Source organism: Tetrao urogallus (genome assembly GCF_951394365.1).
Source record: "Tetrao urogallus genome assembly, chromosome: 15".
NCBI classification, from domain to species: Eukaryota; Metazoa; Chordata; class Aves; order Galliformes; family Phasianidae; genus Tetrao; species Tetrao urogallus.
In genome coordinates this window covers 6,934,667-6,956,941 of record NC_136828.1, presented here as the reverse complement: position 1 = coordinate 6,956,941, position 22,275 = coordinate 6,934,667, and the positions used below count along the sequence as shown (strand labels likewise).

At 43.0% G+C, this 22,275-nt stretch overlaps 1 protein-coding gene across 1 annotated transcript in view; it reads left to right on the top strand.

Moving 5' to 3' along the window:
* Window positions 1-22,275, top strand: part of XYLT1 (xylosyltransferase 1) — a gene marked incomplete at both ends in the record, with an annotated part of 144,293 nt that overhangs the window by 98,317 nt on the left and 23,701 nt on the right. The window contains one exon of the mRNA XM_079542950.1: window positions 12,981-13,061. Coding sequence (XP_079399076.1) covers window positions 12,981-13,061 — 81 coding nt within the window. The remainder of the gene's footprint in view (window positions 1-12,980; window positions 13,062-22,275) is intronic.

Below are 22,275 nucleotides of genomic sequence, written 5' to 3'. Positions count from 1 at the left end.
CTGTGCTCCTGGCTCCCTAGGGGAATTGTTAGCGAAGATAACCACCCAAAATCAACAGTTTTGCTTGAATTCCTGCCAAATCTGAACATGGCAGGCAGCCTAGCAGTGATAAAGCTGTCCTTTCATTCACCTTTCTTCTTCACAACTTTCATCTCTCGTAGCTTACATGTCCAGGTCCTGCACTTGGGCCCCACTAGGGACCAGAAATTGCTTCCTTTGGGTATCAGGAAAGGAAACCAAAGAGAAAATGTTTTGCCACTTTTTCAAGTTGTTTTTCAGGTGATGGGATGACCCCAGGGATTAGCAGTTTCCTTATTTCAGCAGAGCATGGGTGGCTGACACTATGTAAAGTTCACTGGAGATGGGTTTTGTTCTGTATAGCAGATTTCCGATGACCTGATAAGGTTTGTTGTGGACTTTTGACCTAATGGCCAAACCTTTCAAGCGGATGACTGAGAAAGAAGTAGTGAGAGAATGCAGTTTGTACTGAGTGAGCAAACGAGACTCAAGCTCTCCATCTGCTTTTACAAAACTTTGCAGCTTTTGCAACAGGCAGACTGAAAGTGCACTACTGGGAGCACAGGAAACAAAGAACTGAACTCTAAGGTAGAGCACTCTAGCTTTAAGAGAAATGTCTGAGACTCAGCTGTGCCCTCTTGTTGTAAAATTACAAATCCAAAGCCAGCAGGGCTGATGGAAGCTGTGTAGTAGCAACATGATCACCAAAAACATTCGCTCAAAAGGCAGTTATGCTCTCTCTCAACTTCTCACCATTTTTACTTAGCCGAACAATCATCTTTCACTGAGGTTCTGACTTCAGAGCCGTCTCTTCACAGCTCTTTCCTTCCTGGTAGTACATATGCTGTTGCTCAATGTGAGAGCCTCTGTGAAGGATGCTGGTGTTCCAGGCCTGGGTTTGACTTTGCACTCTGATCATGCACCCCTTGCAGTGCTGCTCATAAAGTCAGGCCTTGCCAATAGAGCAAGGAATTGGCAGTAGGGAGATAATACATTATGCATACTTTAAAGTGTGTTTCAAACATGATCCTGAGCTGAAGCATGGGAAAATAGTATTTATCTGTTTTGATGGCAGAGCAGGTAGCTTTGGCAGTACAGCATCTGTTAAGATGCCAGCATCTAAGGTTTTTATCTTGGTGTTGTAGCTGACATCGTATGCAGTTTTGTTTGCTCAGAATATCTTTATCTGGTAAGCCAGACATCAGTCCACTCTTAATGCTTCCCAGGAAATCTTCTTTCCTATCCAAAAAGGGACTTTATCTATGTTTTCCATATATCTGCATTCTCTTACAGTTTCAGATGTTCTTCTTCCTTAAATCCCTCAAATAACCTTTTCTCCTTCTCTTCCCTCACTTCTCCAGCACATTAGCCTGAGATTTCTTTTAAGGTTACATTTCTGGTCTGTTATCCCACTTCTCTGGTTTACTGCTACATTATCCAGTGGTTGGCAAAGCAGAGCTTTTGCACATGCTGTTTGCAGAGGGTGGGGGGTGACATGTTGAAATTATTGCGGCTTGAGACTTTTATTTACATCTGGTGTTAACATAATATTTTCTTCAACCTGGCAGTGATGAGAGACCCGCCCTTGCTGTGTGCAGCCACAGCAGATGAGGCTGCTCCGTCTTCACTTCTCCTGCTGGGCTTGGAGCTACAAACAGCTTTTGTTTTTTGTAGGATTGTGACATCTACAGCACTTCGTAGCTTTGTGCCTAGTTGGAACTTCTGGAATGTTCCCTGTGGCAGCTTTAATCTGGCAACAAAAGTTAATGCACCCCAGATTGGAGGCTGGTTTGTCTCTGGGTTCATCTCTGCTGTTCATACTGATTAAAGAGGTTCTCCAGTGCAGAGCCAAGGGGTTTGTTTTCAGCTCTTTGCTGTTTTCTTTCTGGATGCGATTTGTTTTTCATTTATTTATGACTAAGAAAAAAGGTCTGCCTCATAAAAGAATTAAGTGCATGTCTTCAGTGAATGACATTCAGCCTTACCTACAAACAATAGCAACGCAAACATTGTGATAATGTGCAGCATCAGTTCCTAGGCAACACAATTACATTTTTTGTCTTCAGGATGCTGGAAAAACATCTCGCGCAGTGTTTTGGTAAGGATAACAGATCTGTTAGGGCTGGGGGCTCTGAGCAGTATGAGGGATCTTGCCAGCTCAGCTGCTTCTCCTTCACAGCCCCAGGACTCTCTATGTGACCTGCGTTTTTCTTGGAGCTTGTCTTTGTGGTGAAAAAGTCAGGAGTAATCTAGTCAAAAAAGGGTCCTTAGTGCAGAATGGCTCTTGTCCTTTAAATGTGTCACTATTGAAATTCCCCACTGGCTGGCTTGTATTTGCAGGCCCTTCTCACAGCATTCCGGCTGCTTAGCGCCTGTGGGCAAGAAGCTGCAGCAAGGTTTGTGGCTGGAAGTGGGCATCGGTCCTCAGGCAAGACGCTGTGTCCCAATTCCCCCCCGCAGTTTTGCTCCAAGCAGCCTTTATTCTATAGATGTAACTGGGAGAGGGGTAAAAAGAGCTGCAGAGAAACAGTTGCTTGTGAGTTTACCTGGGCTCTGGGAGCAGCAACTTAATCTCCACTGAGCTGTTTTTTATAGAACGTTCAGTAAAATGATTATCAAATTCCAAATGCTAAAACTGCTTGAAAAGGGAAACGTTTCTGTTATAGCACTGCATTTTAAACATGCTCTCCCTTTGTAGCCCTGAAGAATTCTCTCAGGAAATTAAAAATCTGTTGAAATTGTCGTTAAGAAACTTCTTTTGTTTAGATTTCAGGATGCCACTCGCAATAAAACAGCTGCAAAATAATATTGGGTGGCAATTGAAAGTGAAGATGAAGCAGCAACATGTGCCGTTACCTTTCATAAGTCACTCTTAAACACTAAGGGGCCACGAAGGGGTGAGCAAAGGGTTGTTTCAGTTCAGCCTTTCAGTGGTGATGCTGAAACAGAAAGGAGAGGGAATAGGTAAACTGTTTTCCATCAAAATAGGGCTAAAAATGTACACGAGTTGAGTGGTAATTGACGTTAAAGATTTTTCTGCCAATTTATATATAAATTCGGGTCTTGTAGTATTAAATTATGTGCTTTGACATTTTGTATGTGCTCATTCACCGCATATGAATGAGCGGAAGGGCTGATTGAAGGAAATAGTTTGCAACAGAATTACAGCTGCTTTGGAGTAACAGATCATTTGGGACATGCTGCAGAATGCATTTCTTTCTCCCAAGATAATTTATTTTTGCTGTGCTGATTAGTCAGAACTTTACATTTTGGGATGCCATGGAAGCTTTGGCCTGGCATCTCCTAGAGCAGGAATTCAGGACCTCTCCTTGCTGTGCCTTCCCAGGTAGAATTAACATGTTGTTGGCTATTACAATCTTGTGTTACATTTGAGTACTTCATTTCTGCTTGCCCTGCACAGTCACAACACATTTGTATGGTACTTTCCATCTATATACACGAGTGACAAGGTGGTGCTGAATACAGCTGACTGTGTTTGTGACTGCACTTTAATTCCAAGCTGATCTCAGGGGAGGAGACCCTAAATGGTTCACTGCAGTAGGCATTCCACTCGGCAGCACACAGGTCAATTATATCCATCATTCAACCTTTCGTCGGGGTAATTGCACTCTTCAGAGTGTTAGGAGCTGGTCTGGGGCCAGGTTGTTTCCAAATACTGAATCGATCTTTGTTTGAAAGCTTGCTTCCACAAAGTAATTTTTAGCAAGTAAACTTGCTACAATGCATTCTTTGGGCATCTGAAGTTCTTTCTTAGGTTGAGGTGAAGCACTGGTTCTCCTGATGAAACAAGACTTCATTGGTTGCAGCTCTAAGTGAGTGTGAATAGCAGCCTCCCGCCCCCCAGCTATTTTCTCTCCAGCCCCAGTGACACCAGCTAATGGAGCCAGACAGTGACTTTGATGTTTTCCTGCTCTCTGCTAGATGCTGGTACCCATCATCCCAGTGCTGCATCCCTCACTGCCATACTCCGAAGAGTAGGGCAGGTCATCAGCTGGCCCAAATTGTCAAAATAAGATTATTGCTCAACCCAAATAAAGGTAACAAAATGTGACTTTCCGTTGTTAAAATCAATTAAGTTTCCTTCCATCAGCTCTCAATTCATTATCCCTTTTACCCTCCAGGCCCTGTTCTTCCATCTTTTCAGACTCGGTGTGGAATTAATGTTAAATCCCATTAGCCTGACCCCGTTTTCCCCGTTTTGCCTTCTGGTCCTTTGAATTGATGCGCTCCGACAGGTTGCTCAGCAGCTCAGGGATCAAAGGGAGTGGCAGGCCCACGAGGAGCTTCCAAAGTAGAACTCGCATTGCTTTTAGCCAGGCTTTGTGAAAGGGCCTCTGCAACAGGGCTGGCCAGACGGAGGCCAGCTGCATTGATGGCACATGGGTGCCTCCTGTGCGGGGGGCCCAGGTGTGTTCCTCGAGGTAACCCGTGTTCAGGGGATTGAGATCATCTGGAATGAGTTTATGTTCCATCTTGCCTATTCCTTGGAAAGAGTGGGCTGCTCCAAAGGATTACTTTGTCTAGGTAGATCTTTCCCACTGCCACTCTGTGCTGTGTAGAGCTGTGCTGGCTATTTTTTGCAGGTTTATGTTGCAAATTAACCAGGGAGGTAGGCAAGACCCAATATAAATACTGGGTGACAGAGCTGTGCCTCTCGGGGTGTTCTGCTCCCACTTCCAGCAGTGTGATGGTGGTCTCAGGTTTGCTCCTGCTTGCGAGGTTGGTGTGAACTCCTGGGGTTTCATTGCCAGTGAGGTGCATTGAGTCAGCAGCACGGTGGGTGGCAGGAGCACTACAGCAGCAGCTACCCCTTGTGCCTGCAGTATATGCACAGGCCCTTCCCCCTTCTGTGGAAGAAAGTGAGCATTTTTTATTATAATCATAATGAGAGAATCATTTTTGTTACTGACTTGCCCTAATAAAATTCAGTTGGATGAAGGAATAAATTCGGCAGGAAAGTGAAGTTGCCTTAAATTTAGGCTCCTATTTAATTTCTTCTCTTTTATGCCGAGATGCTGATAATTTAATTTTGAAGTTTATGGAAGAAGAATTGCTGAATGTAAAATATGCAGCATAAAATATATACAGCGTACACAAACGAAAGGATCCCACTCAGCCCAATATTGAGACTTTTTTTTTCCTTTTAACCAAAGTCTCACTAATTTGAGTAATGGACTTGTTGATCATTTCTGCCGCTCACTCCACTTAATCAGTGATTATTGTTTTCATCCAAATGGGATGTTTCATGTAGGCAGATGGGGCTCTGCATGAAGATGCTGTGGCAGCCAAACCCTGGAAGAGCACAAAGCAGGACATTGTTCTGTGCTGCATGAAATCCCAGTGCAATGATAAACCTAAAAATCTACCACATTTGGTTCTGATCATGAAATATCCCTGGATTAGGGAAGTTTCTCACACTTTTTTTTTTTTTTTTTGATTCAGCACAGGATAGTGGTGTGTGCCTTAACCCTTTGTGGTGCTGTGTCCTTGCAAATTATGTTCACAAATCGATAGATCAATAGGAGGCTGCTCTGGTTTGTTCCATAGGGACTGGGTTTGTTAGCCTGTCAAATAGGGTGCTTCTGTCTATTGACCTCTGCATTGTGGCAGTTTAGTAGTAGAATGCCTTGTTGTGATGGTAGGTAAGGGCAGCTTTGTGAAAAATAGTTGTCTTGGTGGAGGTGTTTCAGCAACTGTTAGAAGTCATGGAGTGACATCACTTGGGCATGTTAATAAATTGGGCTTGTGGGGAGAAAATGGGTGCTTCAGAAGTTTTCCTGTGGAGCGCTACCTGCTGTGAAACACGTAAGCAAAGAGAAGAGAGCAGCTGTCAGAATGGTAGGACAGCGCTCATTTTAGGCCGTTCCCAGGCTGTGCACACAGTCCTGCAGCATTCCTCCCCAGCCCGATCAGCGTGGGGTCTGGGCTGCAAACCTGCAGTATCCCAGCAGCCTGGATCAGGCTCTGATTAGAAGTGTGTGAACCCCACACTGCAGTATTTTTCTCTTCTCCAATCTGCATTATTTTACTTTCCAAATATGAATTAAGGGACTGCCACTGGGGCTTGATAAACAGTTTTTGCCACCAATGGAAATGTCTTCTGTACATTCGGTTCAACTAAACTGACACCTCTTCTGAATGTGGTGGGATTGGAGTTTTGATTTGCAGCAGTGCATACCTCTAACAGGTTTTCTGGTCCTTATCTACGTCAGACACATGTCTATGCATTAACTTAAAAATATTTGTTGGAAATAAGCAGTTAATGGACCTTTTCAGCAAAGGCTGTCTGGAAGGCACTCAAGCTCTGGGCTAGCAAGAAGGGAAAAAAAATGAACCACAAATGATACCAACTGTGATGTGCTGATCATTCATAAACTGGGAAAAAAATATATAATGAATTGTTGAACAAGTCAGGGTGAAATGTTTCCTTCCTTTCCAGCAGAATATCTCTGAGTTGAATGTCTGAACACCAGGTGGTTCAGGAAAATGTTTGTGCTGCTTGGGGTTGGGTTTCTTTGATGGTTTTGCACGTGTCTTATCTGTGCTGTTGCACATTTGGATCTTCAGAAGCTTCTGTTCCATTTGTATTTTTAAGCGTACATATAATTAGGCCTAGAGATTGCATAGAGATAAATGTATGAAGGGAAAACAGTATTTTAAGCAATGCATCTCCTAATTTTGTTGTGAAATACATAGGTTGTTTGAAAATTGAAGAAAACAGCTGCATATTACACAGCACTGCAGTGCAGTGCTTTCATTGCTTCTTTACTTCTTGGTACAGCGGTAGGGGCATTCAGAACATGGGATCTGAGCAAATCATTTGGCTGTGGCAATGACTGTAGGGGTATTCCTGGAGCCATGTGGTATATCCAGGGTGGAGGTGGACAAACCAAGGTGCAGCTGGGTTGAGCTCCATGGAAAAGCCTCCTTAGCACTGATGCATCCAAGAGATCTCAGTTGAATTCAAGGATGGTTCCTAGCTGATAATTCTATGTGTAATTGCTGCACATGTTTCTTCCTAAAAGGTGCACGTGCAGACCCTTACCCTTGAAACAATTGCTGAGACTACAAGCATGGAAGCAGCACCGTTTCAGAAGAGCCACAAGTGTGCTATGGTTAAGCACACACTGTTAAGTGCCTCACTGGATCAGGAGCACAGCGACTGCTGTAATGTGGTGTGTTTGATAAGATCCTCTATAATTTAAATGCTTCTGATGAAATTGCACTATAAAATAATTGGAAATTGAGTAGATTACTTTAAACCTAGCAAATAGCTAAAGAAAGTCAAAAGCAGCAAGTTAAAAAGTTTTAATGAGTGTATGCAGTGAGTATTTTGTTATCGTAAAAGCCCAAGGGTTTATTAGCTGATACAGGGCTGGCGTTTTTCATTAGCCACAGGCATTTTGAGGCTTCGTGGGATATAGCTGGAAAACGTTCCAAACAAATGAATATTCTATTTTAAAAGAATAATGAGACGTTGAGGGTTTTTATAAACTCCAAAGTTTGCTAAGCCAATATCTCTAATTAGGTGAAGGAACCCTCTATAGAGCCTTTGCATTGACGACTGTGCACACAGCAAATGTTTTAAGCATTTGCATATCAAATAGTGCTGGCAGCGCTTTGGCTGCAGTCCAGAGCTGCAGATAGTTTTAATCACATTTGTTCATTAATGCTGGGTGGAATTCTGTTATATATGGTCTCTCCACGATGCTCATTTTAAGCATGCGCCGCTGCTTGTCAATGGTGGGCTTCTTATTTATTTGGTTGGTGGATGACATCTGAAGAACTGAATTTGTGTAGCACGTGTTATGCAGTGTCTCAGGAGCAGAAAATGGAGTTTATGCTTCTTCTCTCTTTTGTGCCCAGGCTTGTCTGTTCTCTCACTGGGTTTATTCAGCTATGTGACATTTAAAGAAGACTTTACCTCCTCCTCTATGACTCTGTTAGTTCTTTTCTGTAGGAGACCGAATGTGGTTGAATGGAAAGCAGTAATTGAAAGTGCTGCAAAGGTGATTGTGTTGCTCACAGAGAACCTGGGGGGTCACCCAGCAGTGGCCAAGCTGTGACTGCCCAGCACCTGGAGCACCCCAGTGTGGCAGGTCCTGTTCAGCCCTGCTGCTGCTCCTCTGCCACCTGCTCCTCTACTAAACACAGCTTGAAAGACAAAACAAACAGCTAAAGACAACAGTGCTGTAAAAGCAGAGGTATTAATAGTCACCTGCAGCCTTCTGCGTGCGGTTGGCCTCTGAAATCCCCTCTGTCGCTCTCATTTTTATGCTGTGTTTTATGAATGACTGGTCTTAGGGGAATCGGCTTCTCTGAGCAAACGCTAATATTTGTTCTGTGACAGATAGCAAGGGCTAAGTATAGCCTTCCCCTGTGCTTTTACACAGCAGAGTCGTCTCTCCTTGATGCTGCCTGATTCTCTGGCGTTCCCCTTGCAAAGGCAGCGCTGGAGCTGGGCAGATGGATGGGCTGGCAGCACCACGTGGTGACCAGGCTGGGCGTGCAGGGTCCCGAAATTGAACTGTGCAACAGAAAGTGGCTTTCTTTATTGTTCTGCTTGCATCGACATGGTTTTATCATTTTGCTTTAAGCATCACTGCCTTATCCCTCAGTGGAGCATTTTCCCTGGGTGTGGAGTTAGCTACCAGCAGTAAGGGGTGTTCATAGGCTGATATGAGCAGTCTTGCAGCCAGCTCTCGATGTGATGTTGCACCAAGTTCAGCCAATACTTCTGTTCAGCATCTTGAGATGTGTATTCCTGTCTGTTGAGGACTGTGATCTTAGTTAGTCTTTAGTGACCTATTTAATGCTTTTTCTATCCTGTGAGCTTTCCAGGTCAGGAAACATTTTCCTTTCTGTGTTCTGTTTACAGAACAATTACCAGGTGAGATGTGGGTGCCATGAATGTCAGTTACAATTACACATGATGAACCTTCTGGTATCACTGCAGTGTTTGCAAATGGGCCTCAGCATAGTCACTAACTTAGAGCTTAATCATTTCTGCTTATAGCACTTTTTTTTAAAACACTGATTATTCTCAAAATTGAAGTTAGAAATAGCAAGTTCTAGTGCAGGACAGGTGAATTCTGTCATATGGTCAGAATGGCACTAAGGATCTGAGACATACGCAGGGAGAAGAATAGGTCTCCTCCTGTAGGGAACCTGCTTGAACAGGGCATTGGATTAGATGATCTCCAGAGGTCCCTTCCAGCTCCTCCAGTTCTGTGATTAATGGCTGGTGCTGGTAGCACAGCACACTGTGTCACATGTGAGCAGACTGCTCCCACTTGGTGATAAGGTTGTGAATTTCCACTTCAGCCTGGGCAGACAGTGCCCAGAAACAGAGGTACAGCAGTTGCTCTTTTATTCATCTCATTCCTACACAGAATCAAACAGCATTGTTCCCATATATGTGCTGCCAAAAGCAAAAACTTTGAACTTTGAACATTTGATTAATGTAAGTCATGTTGTTAAGCAGTTGTGTAAGTTTTGGCTTATGATCATTGAAGAGGATGCTATTCTTTACATCCTTCGGGTTGTCCATGCGTTAAAGCACTTTGCTGAATCAAGAAAATTTATGTTAGACTTCACTGTCTTCCAGATGTAACAATTGCTTGTTTTCCTTCTCTCAGATTCACCAAAGACTTTTCTTAATCTATTTTCACAGCTGTAAACTAAGGGGATCTTTGCTCTTTGCATGGATTAGTCACCAGGACTGGGAAGATTTGTTTAAAACCAGCACTGCCCTTTGTTCTGTGCAGCACTGTGCTGTGGCCATGCATGGGGAGATGCTCGTACTGCCCCTGGGCAGGTCGGCCTCCAGACAGTGCCAGCACTAAGTCACTGGGTTTCTTTCCCATTTTCCAGTTCATTTCCCAGTGCACATGTTATTTTCTGAATGTACTGCAGTGCAAAGCGTGTCCGTATACTTGAGACCCTGGTGACTGCTTGCACCCTCAGACACCTGAACCCTACAGTAGGGATGCTCGTGAGAAAAAGCTGGTGTCTGGCTTTGCTTTCCTTTGGCAGTCTCTCTGAGCTCCATTCCTGCTGTACCTCTCACCTCTCAATTTCTTGGACCCCTAAGCATCGTGTTGGTCCTAACCCTCTCTGAACCCAGTGCAGGAGTTCAGCCATAACCTTTCAGGGCTGTATTTGTCCTCTGAGCTGAGTCTGGATGGATTTGGTGGACCCCACCATTCCAGCTGGAAGTCCTGCTCTTGCATGACCCTAAATCTCCATCAGTGATGTCAGAAATGCTTTGTTTCCTCTTCATTCTCCTTCACTTGTCTCCTTTTCGTGGATCCCCTCTACATGCTGAATTCACGAGAGGTTCAGTTTCACATCTCGCTCAGTGTGCCACACACCTGTGAGTGAGCACACTTCCTCTGCCCTCTACTCCCACATCACCCTCCCCACCCACTCACCATACAGGTGCTCAGTTAACTAATCCTTTTCCCTGACACCTCACCCTCCTAATTAGCTTAATAACAAAAGGAAGTAAAAGTGGGAGCTGTGTGAGTGCATTCACCACCAACTCTGGAAAGACTTCTTCTTACATCGTGTTTGTGCTGCTGCACATTGGGGAGACTGATTGAAATGTAACACATGTACTAGTGTGCACATTAGCACAGAAATACTCTCCCTTATCCCAACTTTCTGATTTCCTCCATAGGAAGGAAGCACTGGAAATGTGTTGCTCTCGTTACTTTCTCTTACACTGTAGTGGTTAGCAAGGGATTTTTCTTGCCAGGTTTGTGCTCAGTGAATTGCCCTGAAATGAGTGGAGTTGGAGCAGAAATTAATTTGGCATTGTGCTGATGATGTTGCTCCCAGTGATGTCTACGGTTGGAAGTCTCAGCTTTCCATTGCTTCACTCAGATGAAGCAGAGGCTCATTTCTCACAGGGTGCTGGGGGTGCTGTAAATAACCAGTGCTGCTGGCTCTGTGACGGTGCTGCCCCTGCACATAAAGAAGCATCTACAGCGTGTTGAATACCCTTGGTTTTCTTTTTAATGTGGTGTGATGGAATAGTTTGGAGGCGATGTGCAGCATCCTCATGGTGTCAGGGCCAGAAGAAGTGGTTTGAATGAAAGCTTAATAGAAATTCGGTGTGCTCCCATACTGAGCAAGGAATTGGTTGACTGCATGAATCTGAATGTCAAATAACTGAAGTGTTTTACCAAATGGAAATGTGATGTTTTATTTCCATGTTGTCAACACACGAAAAGAAGCATACTTAATAAAATCCTATGGGGAGATTTTTCCAGAAATACATATTTTACAGAAAGTAGGACCATGATGCTACCAGTGTTTTCAAAGAGTGGAAAGTTATCAATTATTAATTTTTTTAAGAACTAAAAGCCATATGGGCTTTTATAAGAAGTATCTAAAAAGTGGAAATGACTAAAAAGCTCATATGACAGCCCTGAGCCCAGATGCATTCGACGGAGCACCACTGAATAGCCCACTATAGGTTGGTGAGCAATCCATAAATGATGTTTTATTAAGTGGTGTGGGCTGTTGCTTCAGTTGATTTGATTTTTGTCCTGTAAGAAAATTAAAACTCAAACACTTCCCAACTTGGTTATATTTCTAAAGATCATCTTTGCGTGCCAGCTTTTGCCTAGAAACTCACCCAAAGATGTCAGCCATTGAAACCATTTCATGTGGAAGCATTGCTAAGTAAATTCACTAAATGCCTATTCATCCCAGTAAGATGGGGAATCACTGGAGCAGCAAATGTGAAAATCTGCACAGCTTACTATACAGAAAGCAGTTTTCTGAGGTTGCCAAATTGAGATGCATAGACTGACCCTGGGAGGTAGTAAAGCGTACATGAGTGAGCATAGGAGGAGGGTCTGAGGCTGCTCAGCCTGGTCACACAGGCCAGTCAATGGACAGAATCTCCATTTGGTCCAGATAAAATCAATGGCTAACTTGTTCTTGTAAGTTCAGTGAGGTAATGCTATTTATGACAACAAGAAATTGGGTTTTTAGATATGGAAATAGGCTACTAGTCTGATAACACTTCTGAGTTGTTGCAGACCGATGCCAGAAGTTAAATGCATGTGGTACAATAGTCTTGTTTCACTTGATTTTCTAGGGCTTATACTAATAAAATGTTTTCAAGTTACAATGCTACTGACAGCTGGTTTTCTTAGTTTTTCTGCTATCAAGTTCATTTACAGACCATTTCCTTAACAGCTGTTGCACCTATAATGAGTTTTTGAATGCAAACCAAAAGGTGAAGATCTTCTTAATATGATTTCTTCTCTTTTCCTAAAATATGCTGACCTAGGTAAAAAGAGGACATTTTTGCTCCGTTGTTAAAGGAATAACCAGACCACAAAAGCTGCCATGCAGAAGTACCTTCTCAGAGGTGTCAGCTGAAATTCTGAAAATGCCAGTGTCGAGTTGCCAGCCATACAAACTGGAATTAACCTTCTGAATTCCTTTGTTCCTATTAATTTTATTGGGATTTTGGCAACCAAGTTCTGCTGCTTTCTGCATTCCAGCTGTGGCCTCTTTAGTACAAAGACTGAAACAAAGAAAATGCCAATAGATACTTCACCGAATTCCCTGAGACAGACCTAGCAAAGCATGTAAAAGGGAACTATCAGTCCAGCTTTCCCGCAGCTGGATTTTCATACTTGAAAAGTGCTGAGCAATATTTCTCAGTATGTGCTCTGTTCCAATACTGAAAACATTTGCCAAGATTTGATGTGATTTTTTTTCAAGGCATAATATTGCTTCTTTCTAGGCACACCGTGCTCAATACAGGAGACAGTGGAGCTTAGCAGAAGGATTTAAGTTTTTCAGTAACTGCTTCATTCTACAGAGGGTTTCCAAATGAGAACAAGAAGTGCATAAAGAGCTCTAAAGATGGTACTTTTCATCCTGTGATTGTTCACCTTTTGTTCTTTCTCTCACAGAACAAATGACCAGCTCGTAGCGTTCCTGTCCAGGTACCGCGACATGAACTTCTTGAAGTCGCACGGGAGGGACAACGCAAGGTAAGGCGGCCCTTCACTCTGCTGTTTGACCTGCAGCACTGGGCTTCTGTGCAGCAACTGAGTGGAGAAATCCCTGCTCCAGCAAAGAGGAAGTGGGTGAGGAGGAGCCCCTACCTGAGAATGGTCGATCCAGAGTGGCTCTTCCTGATGGTCAGATGTAAAGATGGTTTTATAGGGAAGAAGGCATGAAGCAGTCCATGATTGCTCCCTGCTTGTGGTCTAACATGGATGGCTGTTTTGGGAATGGTACTTTGGAATTAGTCCAGAATATTTGCTCCAAGTCTGCACAACCCCTTGCTGACCACTCTTACAGAGGTGGTTTATCAGAAATAATAAAACTTCCAAAGGGGCCGGAAGGAAAGTCTTGTGCAGGCAGCGAGTCTCCATGAGCTCTGGGCCAGCCTGCGCATGCTGGCAGGGCTGGGGGTGATAGCTGAGGGTTCTGTGACCCCTATGATTTCAAGATCTCAGAGCAGTGTTCCTCTCCATCCACCCTGTGTGAGACTTGAAGGAAGGCAGATGTGCTCTTGCCTACAGCGCATCAGCTTTTGCTTTCAGGGAGCAGTAGTGACCAAGCACCACATTTCCAGGGCTTTAAACAGCATCTCTAGTTCAAAGAGCTTTACTGTCTGACTGTGATGCTTCTCTTTTCCTTGTTATTGGTATTATCATACTACATAACCAATCCTACATCAGCTCCAGCAACTCCATATGCTGAGTCCCAGTAGCTTTGCACCTGAAAATACTCTTTTGTTCTGCCTGGGTCAGCAGGTAATCTCTTTATTCTGTAAAATGTCAAGCGTGCTGTAAGGCTGGGTTCAGATAAAGTGTAGAGAGAATGTGAGACATCACATAGCATGTTCAGTGCTGAGGGTGGGTAGAATAGCTCACAGGTTTCTCTTCTTGACAGTTCTTGCTCTTGTCATTGAATTTATCAATTCTGTCATGCTCTGGTTTGAATGGAGTCCTCATGAGCTTTCATGATGCGTACTAAAATTCTGTAGCACGTAGTAAAAAAGGTAGTGTGAGGGATAATGTTTAAATGAGAGTCAGCAGTTTTCAGAGGAGATTCTTCAGCCTGGGAAATGCAGAGTGTCAGAGTGACTGGCGGACTCAGCTCTGCTGGCAGCAGTGGTCAGCAGTGGGGCTGAGTAAAGGAGGAAGAAGCAGTGGCCAGGGAGGTGCAGTCGGTCTTGTCCTGTCACTGTCAACCCATGTAAACAGTCATTAACTAAGCATGAAACTTCAGCTGGGTTAGAGCATTTTAGATCAATTAAGCACATAAATCTAGTATTAATTTAGTAATAAAGTGAGTTAATGTGTCACTTGCCCTCTACTCAAAGCAATAACTGCCCATTTATTAATTAATTGGTTCCCTTTGACTCTATGAACAGTTAAATACCTTTTACCCCATTACAGCACATCACCAGGTTTTGGGTTTTTTCTCCTGGATTTCTAACAAAACCTCTCTGTGCATCAGGGAGCGTCACGTGGGACACAAAGTTCTGCTTCCTCTGTCTGTGTGCTCCATGAGTCCCGTAAGCATTCCTGCTTCTGGCTGCTGGATGAATGGATCCCTTCATGTCGCCCCTTGGCAGCTCCCCAGAATTTCTACTGGGGAGATAGGCTGGCTCCCCTCCTGCATGCTCGAGATATCTGAAGGGACAGGGCACAGGCCAGCAGCCAGAGACCTCTGATTAATATTGGCATTCAGTAAATGTTAATGCATGAGTGTCAGAAGCTGATCAAAAAGCAGTTAGACCTCTGTTCGTATAGTAGATGAATTTCCAGCCTGATCTTTCAGTTTTAGTGTTCCAGTTACTCAGTTGTGCCTAAATGTACTGTCTGCCACAACCATTTGGCACACAGTTTCCAATGACTTTTATTTCATGCTCGAGCTATCTGAGCTGTGGTCATACCGGTGAGGGTTAGAGGTTTAGCCCTGTAGGCAGGAATCAGGAAATCCTTTGTCTGGCCATTCTTTAAATGTTACTATTTACTCTGCCTCGCCACATCCCTGTGTGAAACAAGTATCCAGTAGGGCAAATGGTACAAACAGGAGCTCTTGTAAAAAAAAAGAAAGGCAAAAGAAAACAGGGCCAATTTGGGATTTTAGACACAAACCAATCTCTAACTTAGAGGGCGGTCAGAGAAAGCTTTGCCCAGGGACATCCTGTCTCTAAGCAGACTTAACAGGGCTTTTTCTCTAAAATGTCCTGCTGAAGGGATGATAAGGGAGAGGGTACTGCACCTGACTGACTGGTGCTCCGTGTGCAATGATAACTTCTCTTCTGAGGTTTTTCTCTCAAAACCTGGTAAACTAATAATGCAGGAACTCAGCATATAAAAATCACTGCTGCTTTCTATTTTAATTTGTGAGTGAATACGACTCCTAAAAAGTAAGCCTTCCGATTAATCTGCTTTGTAACCTCCTGCATATTTTCTGAATTCTGTCTGTAGATCAGAAACAAAGATCAGAAGTGCCATCTTAAAGCTGAAACGCTCGTACAGCTCAATTACAGTGTGCTTTGTATTCAAGCCATGTTCAAAATCAGTACATGTTTTACTGCCAAATAAGGAGAGAAAGCAGGCTTCCTTTTATAGAGAGAAGTTTTCTTTTAGTTATGCCAAAGTCATTAAAAAGTGCATCACTCTGATTTTCATTTAGTAGTTTCAAGAAAGGGAACGGATGTGAAAATGGCTCCTTAGCTCAGCTGGAGAAGCATTATTTCCTTAGAGAGCTAGATGTATGAGGGCAGATTGCGCACAGTGGCTGGAGTCATTACACAGCACTTAGTGGGCAACACATTTTCTCCTCTTTTCAGTGTCTTACACTATTAAAGAGAAAGAACAAGCCGGTAGTTGTGCAAGCTGTACCAGGAACAGCACCTGGATGATGTGTAATAAAATATGGAGATGGTGAAATGTGACATCTCCAGTGACAGGAAAATGACTTCTAAGAAAAAAAGCACAAACAGAAGCAAACATTAATCATTTCAGAGTGCTGTAAGCATGCTGCAAAGGTTGGATGCTGCTAAATCCTAGCAGAATCTGGAGCTCATAGTAGAAAACAGGTAACTAAAGAAACGGCCTCCACAAATTTGGCAGTTTGGGTGGAAACTGGGTTCTCTTCTGGTGTTTGTTGTTTTCTTTTAATACTAGAAAATATGGATTTATTATCCCTGCTGTCAGAACAGTTTAATCACTTCCCTTCCTGCTCACATCAAGTATTTGGTGGTTCATTTGGCTCAGATCTCACTCCCAGGCTTTTTGTGTTTTTTTTCTTTTTTTTCGATCACTTCAGTATTCTGAAGCACACAGACTGGGAAGATCTATTTTTCGCTTGTAAGTAGCTCAGCCCCACAGTTGCATGTGAGCTGTAGCGACTGAAATAGCAACGTGCATCTTCTATGCAAAGAGTGCATTTGAAAATGTTACAGCTAACTTTCATCTGTTCCTTACTGCTTTATAGAAAGAGTTAGGGGCGCCGTAAAGCCTTTGCTGTTTCAGTTTGACTATTTGCTTCCCTATAGGGCTTTTTATCCTGTTCTGTTTTTGAAAGCAGTGCTAAATGGCCAAGCAAAGGAAAGACATAGATAAAAGGTGGTAGGAAGGTGCAATGAAAGCAGCCTTGTGCTTTGACATGGGAAAAAGTGGGTTTTTTTTTTTTTTTGGTTGAGTTTATTAATGTTGGTAGAATATATAAGCAGCAGTTCAGGAAGAAGCAGTACGTGGGAAGGTCTGAAGAAGCAATAACTTTCAGAGTGGGGTGGGAAGATGAAAATTGTGGCACGGAAAAGTAATCAGAAATCTGATTGCTATCTAAGAACGTTGAGCTGCACGCTTTTTTTTTTTCAGTGGTGTAAGTAATAAAGTTTGTGTCCCTTCATCCAAGATCCTGAGACGTTTTATGAAATTAGCAGGGAATATTTTTTTTGTCAGATGTTGTTGGCCCTGTTCTACCCACTGCTTAACAGAATCGGGGATGAATAACCTGATTTGGCAGCTTGGACGCCCATAGAAGCAACTCACACTTACCCACATCATTTGGAAAGTTTGAATCCCCATAGATCCACATGGCTGAGACGACTTAGAGCTCAGCTGCACCGCCCCAGCAGCACTGCCTGGTGGGCATGGTTAGTCGTGTGGGTGCTGGGGGGAAGAAATCATCTGAGGAAGACATTTATCAGAGACAACAGATGGCAGAATGTCAGCTTTCATGTTGCTGAGTCCGTCTGCGATGAATTCATGCCGTCTCTCTTCATGTGCAGTTTTCTCCATATTTTGATTATTTTTATATTAAAAAAAACAAAACAACCACTGGATTTGCAAACTCCCATGTCGTGAGAGTTCACTGCTACATTTTTGTCCTTGGAAAGGCTGTCCCAGCGTTTCCTAAGAGACATTGGAACTGAGGAGTGGTGGAAACGCAGAGGCAAATCCTTGAAAGTCCCCCTGGAGCTTTACTCTCACAGGGGACTGGATGGGGCTGTTGTCAAAACAAGGCAATGCCTAGTGGAGTCATTACTGCAAAAATAGACTCTTGAAGTTTCCTACACTAAAAACAATTTTAGAATTTTTCTTATTTTTGGCACACTGGAGGAGTTTGCTCTCTGAGCCACAGCATCAAAATGTTAAGAAGCAGGAAGGTTTTTTAAGACTCCTCTGAGAGATTTCCAGAAGATGGAAAATAAGATTTTTCTAAGTCAGTGCAAGTTAACTCTTAGGAAAAGGTCGACAAGAAAAAAGTATCATGAGAAATGTCTTCTAAAGCTCGTATGAAGATGTGATATGATTAAAGCATCAAATGGAAAGGATGAGGAAATTGCATATGAAGAAGCAGCAATAAATTATGTAGAGTATGAGGCTCTATTACAAAGCTTGAAAAATCCAATTATGTCCGTGTAGATATGGAATAATGGCCAGATAAAACCTGTATCCATCAGCGACGAGCAGCCCATCTCCTGTGGAATACCCTAAATCTGATGGATGTTTGGTTTCCATAATGACACCATTGCTTGAGAAAGGACATGTGTAACATAGTAGTTCAAATCCTGTACCATATCTGCTACGCTGTTAAGAACTAAATCTTCAGTGTTTGTGGTAGCAGACCTGTTGTCTGCCACAGATTTATTGCACACTGAATTTAAAACTGCTTAAGAGTGTTGGAAATCACATTGGTAATGCAGATGATTTGGAAATCCTTCGGGTACTGCTTTTTGGTCTCACGGTACCCAAATGATGGCAGAGCTGATGCCTCTGTGTCTCTTAGTGCTGTGTGTCTTTTCCATGGCTCTGTGACCTGTGTTGTTAGCTCTGAGCTGAACCTCGGGCCCTGAGGCTGGTGCTGCTCCACACGGCCCAGTGCTCCTCTCCTGTAGGGCAGAGAGTGACAAATGGCCATCCCTGATCATTTTAGAAAAGCAACGTTCTAGTCAGCTTCTGAGCAGTTAGTGCAGTGGCAAAGCTACTAAAAGCATTCTGATTTGTGTGCTTGCTTACGGGTTCGGCTTATGCCTGTGAAACAAGTCCAGTCTAAGTAAAGCAAATCCAGCCGTTCTCATTTTGTTGGTGTTTGTGCATTTGCATTAAAGCTTAAGGGATTGATAGGGTAGCACTGTGTTCATAGTTTTTTCAAGAATTTTATAAAGAAAGATAAGAAATAATTCTGCCTTTCACGTTATAACATTTGCATTCAGGATGCTGCAATTTAAATGCATCAGGTGACATTTTATTTCCCCCCCTTTTTTCATCTCTCTTTTTGTTTTTATCTATTTATACCAGTGCTCTTCCCTGACCTTTTTAAAGGGCCAGTGTTTTGAATTCTGCACTTCCTGCATGCTCAGTTGCCAGAAAGTTCCCTTCATTCATGGACTTTGGAAAGCAGAAGGCAGCAGGACAAAAGCATGAGGTTGTGCAGTGTACCCAGTAGTGGGGGTGTCAGTGTCACTGCAGTGCACAGCACCACTTGGAGAAATCTGCTCAAAAAGGGAAGAGCTGCTTGAGGTGTCTGCTCAGAGTAGGTAACTGCAGCAGCATTTATTGGTAATGCAAACATGCTGTGGGAGCCTAGCTGCATGTTTATATTCACATTGCAGGAGCATGTACTAAACGTCTTACAAATGCTCTGTGGGGCACAGTTGTAGGTTCTCATTTGAAATGAGTTGGTAAATATTTAAATGTACTGCAAAGTAAGAGGAGTTCCCTGAGCTACACTGCAGTCATGAGCTGTCTGGCAGTTAGCTAGCTGTATGAAATGTGACGCAGTGTGTAGCAGCCAGTGTTGTTTTTTTAACTAAGTATAAAAATATTAATAGAGAACCTTGTAAAGCCCAGTACCAGAAACTGCAACATTCAGACCCCCAGCAGCCTGGTTGGGGAGCTCAGCTGGAGAGTTGCATTGCTGTCATGCACTGTTTGCAGTTACTTGAGAGTAGAATGCAGCTGCCATGAAGCTGGAGGCTTCTGATCAAGAGTTAATGCGAAAATAAGGAAAAAATGTCTTAGATGGAGCCTTATGTGAACTAAGGTAAAATGAGATTCTTTTTTCTTAACCCTGGTTTTATCTTAATTTTGGTTTCTCCTGGTTGGCTCTCTTTTCATATCATCATTATTTTCCTTCCGTTGTTCACTTAGATCAGGAGAAAGGGTCAAGTGTCTCCATCTGATGGCAATCTGCTTCGCGTTTGGCCAACCACACTGTGTCACTGTCCTGGCAAGTGCAACTGCAGTATTACCTGAAGTTCAGAATGCCAGAAAGCACCAGAACTTGTCCACGTTGACTAACAGAAATGAAATATTACTGCTAATGCACTTTTTTTTAACATTCTTTCAAGAGAGATCTGCTGGCTGTCCTACAAAACCCAAGAAGGAGACGTAAGGGAAGAATCATCACTTCTGCATTTTGTTGCTTTCTCTGAAGCTTGGCATAGCTTTAGAAAAAGCAGTGTTTCAGTATTACAGCAGGCATAGCAAGGAACTGATGAAATGCAGCATTAGACTATAGAAACAAATCAGTACGTTATGGTTTTGCCCTCCATCTCCTTATCTTTCTTTTCAGGACTGGCTGCTGCAAGCGTTGCTGGATGGCTAGTGAAGAATCCTTATGAACTGTTTGTAGTGTTGGAGGGGTTTTGATTTCTTGAAAGGCCTACGTGGCATACAAATGGCACCTTTAGCTTTCCCTCAGGAAACATCCAGTATGCTTAGAGTAAGCTCTTTCTTCCCTAAGTGCCAAAATTGCTCTTGCCAGAGCAGCCAGTAACATCAGTCATCCTGGAGCAGGGCATGGAGAAAAAAGAAAGCCTCATCCACCTTTTCCACTTTGGTGTGCAGCTTGGTGCTGCACATGCCAGCAGCACGGCCTGGGCTTGCTGGGACAGCCCACTGCATCCTCAGGCAGGATCCCTTTGCTTCTGGCAGATCTGAGCTGCGCTGGGTCCCCTTGGCTCCCAAGGAGCATAAATGGATAACAAGCCATTGCCCAGTGGAGAGCTCTAACTTCAGAGTTCCTTGTATGAATTGCTGCTCTACAGATAAAAGGAAATCATCTGCTATGCAGCAAATTGCAATGTTAGGTGTAATAACTGTGTGTGAAGCAGGCTGAGTGAGCCTTCTGAGAAATGCCCTTTTCTTATTTGTTTGTTACTGCTATTTAGAACCTGATAAGATGTTCCTGGGAAGCATTCCTTAAGAATTGTTAGCAGGAGGGTTGGCTTTTGCAGATCCCAAAGGCTTTGTTGCTTTTCAATTGGGCTACATAACCTTGCTGGAGTATGGATGTTGGAAAGCGCATTTAGCTGTCTTCTGATAACCTTGTTGAATAGGATTTTAGGACTAAGATTTACTGCGAAAACATTTGTGCTACCAAGAATGGTCTTTCTTCGCTCCATACGCCAGGATTTGCTTGTACAAGACATTAAAAAAAACATAGAACTGTGTATGTTAGCAAGAAAAAGAAGCCTTTAAACCGTTACGGAAAACACGAAGCTGTGAGTCTGGAGTTGTTGGGACCTTCTCATTTTGATCATGGCTGCGTTCTTCTGTTGCCAATTTCAGACAGTAAAGCTAAAGTGTTTGAGGATTTGTTAGCTATAAACCCCATCTTGTAGTGCTGGCTGAGACAGTTGTGAGTTGAGGGATTTTGAAATGATCAGGCATTCTTCTGGGTTGGGGGTTTCTGTTGAATTCAAAAACCCTTCTGTTAGAAAATGTGAATACAGGATGATAAATCAGCAGAGATAGCAGTTGGAAGAAATGACTTCATGGGAAAGAACTTTACATCCTGCTTAAATATGGTCAATAAAATTCTATTATTTTCTTAAAATAATTAACTCAAATGAGTATTTAGTTTTGAAAGGAAATAAATAGATGTCCGAACTTTCAGGCACATTAATATTTGATTTGGAGATAACTGCATAAATATTGAATTTGAAGATTACATTCCAGAGCACTGCATTAAAATTGCAAGACTTTTCTATTATCCTTCATAATGGAACATGAAATTAGAAACTTGTTCACGGAAAGAAAAATGTTGCCACTCGCATCCACACGTTGTCCACATGGTTGTGTTAACAGAACAGAGACATCGCTGTCAGTAGGACCTTGGGAAAGACCCTGAAGCCATTTCTGGTCTTTCTGAAAAGCAGTACACAACATTTTGTAATTCTCATGACTTTTTTTTTGGTTCTTTGATTGATACAGAATGACACTTTAACCAGGGAATTAGCCTACAAGGAGCGAGACCCCTCATCTTGGCCCATTAGCCGGGACATCTTCGTTCCTGCAAGCAGCCTGGCCAGCTGCCGTCTGCTATTGCTCGGAATGCACGGCATGTGTTCAGCACAGTGACTTGCCTTTATTAATGCTCTCAGCCCCCCGGGTAAACCTGTGCTAATTCATGGCAGTCCTGCTTCCCTTTGGGAGAAATTATTCTGAAAATGGAATAACAAATAGAAACCTGTGTCAGACTGTCCCCAAACGTGTGGGCATACAGTCCAGCATGTTTTCAAGCACAGATTGATTTTCCAACTCCTTTTTCTTATTATATTGTTCTCAAATAATTCATTTCCATAACACTGCAGTTCTGTGGTTGCTCCTCGTGTTCATGGTTCAGCAGTAACCAAAACATTGTTCCCTGTAGACTTGAAAATGAAGCAAACATGCTCATTCTACAGCAAAGAGCAATGCAGTTGTATTTCTTCCTAATTAACTA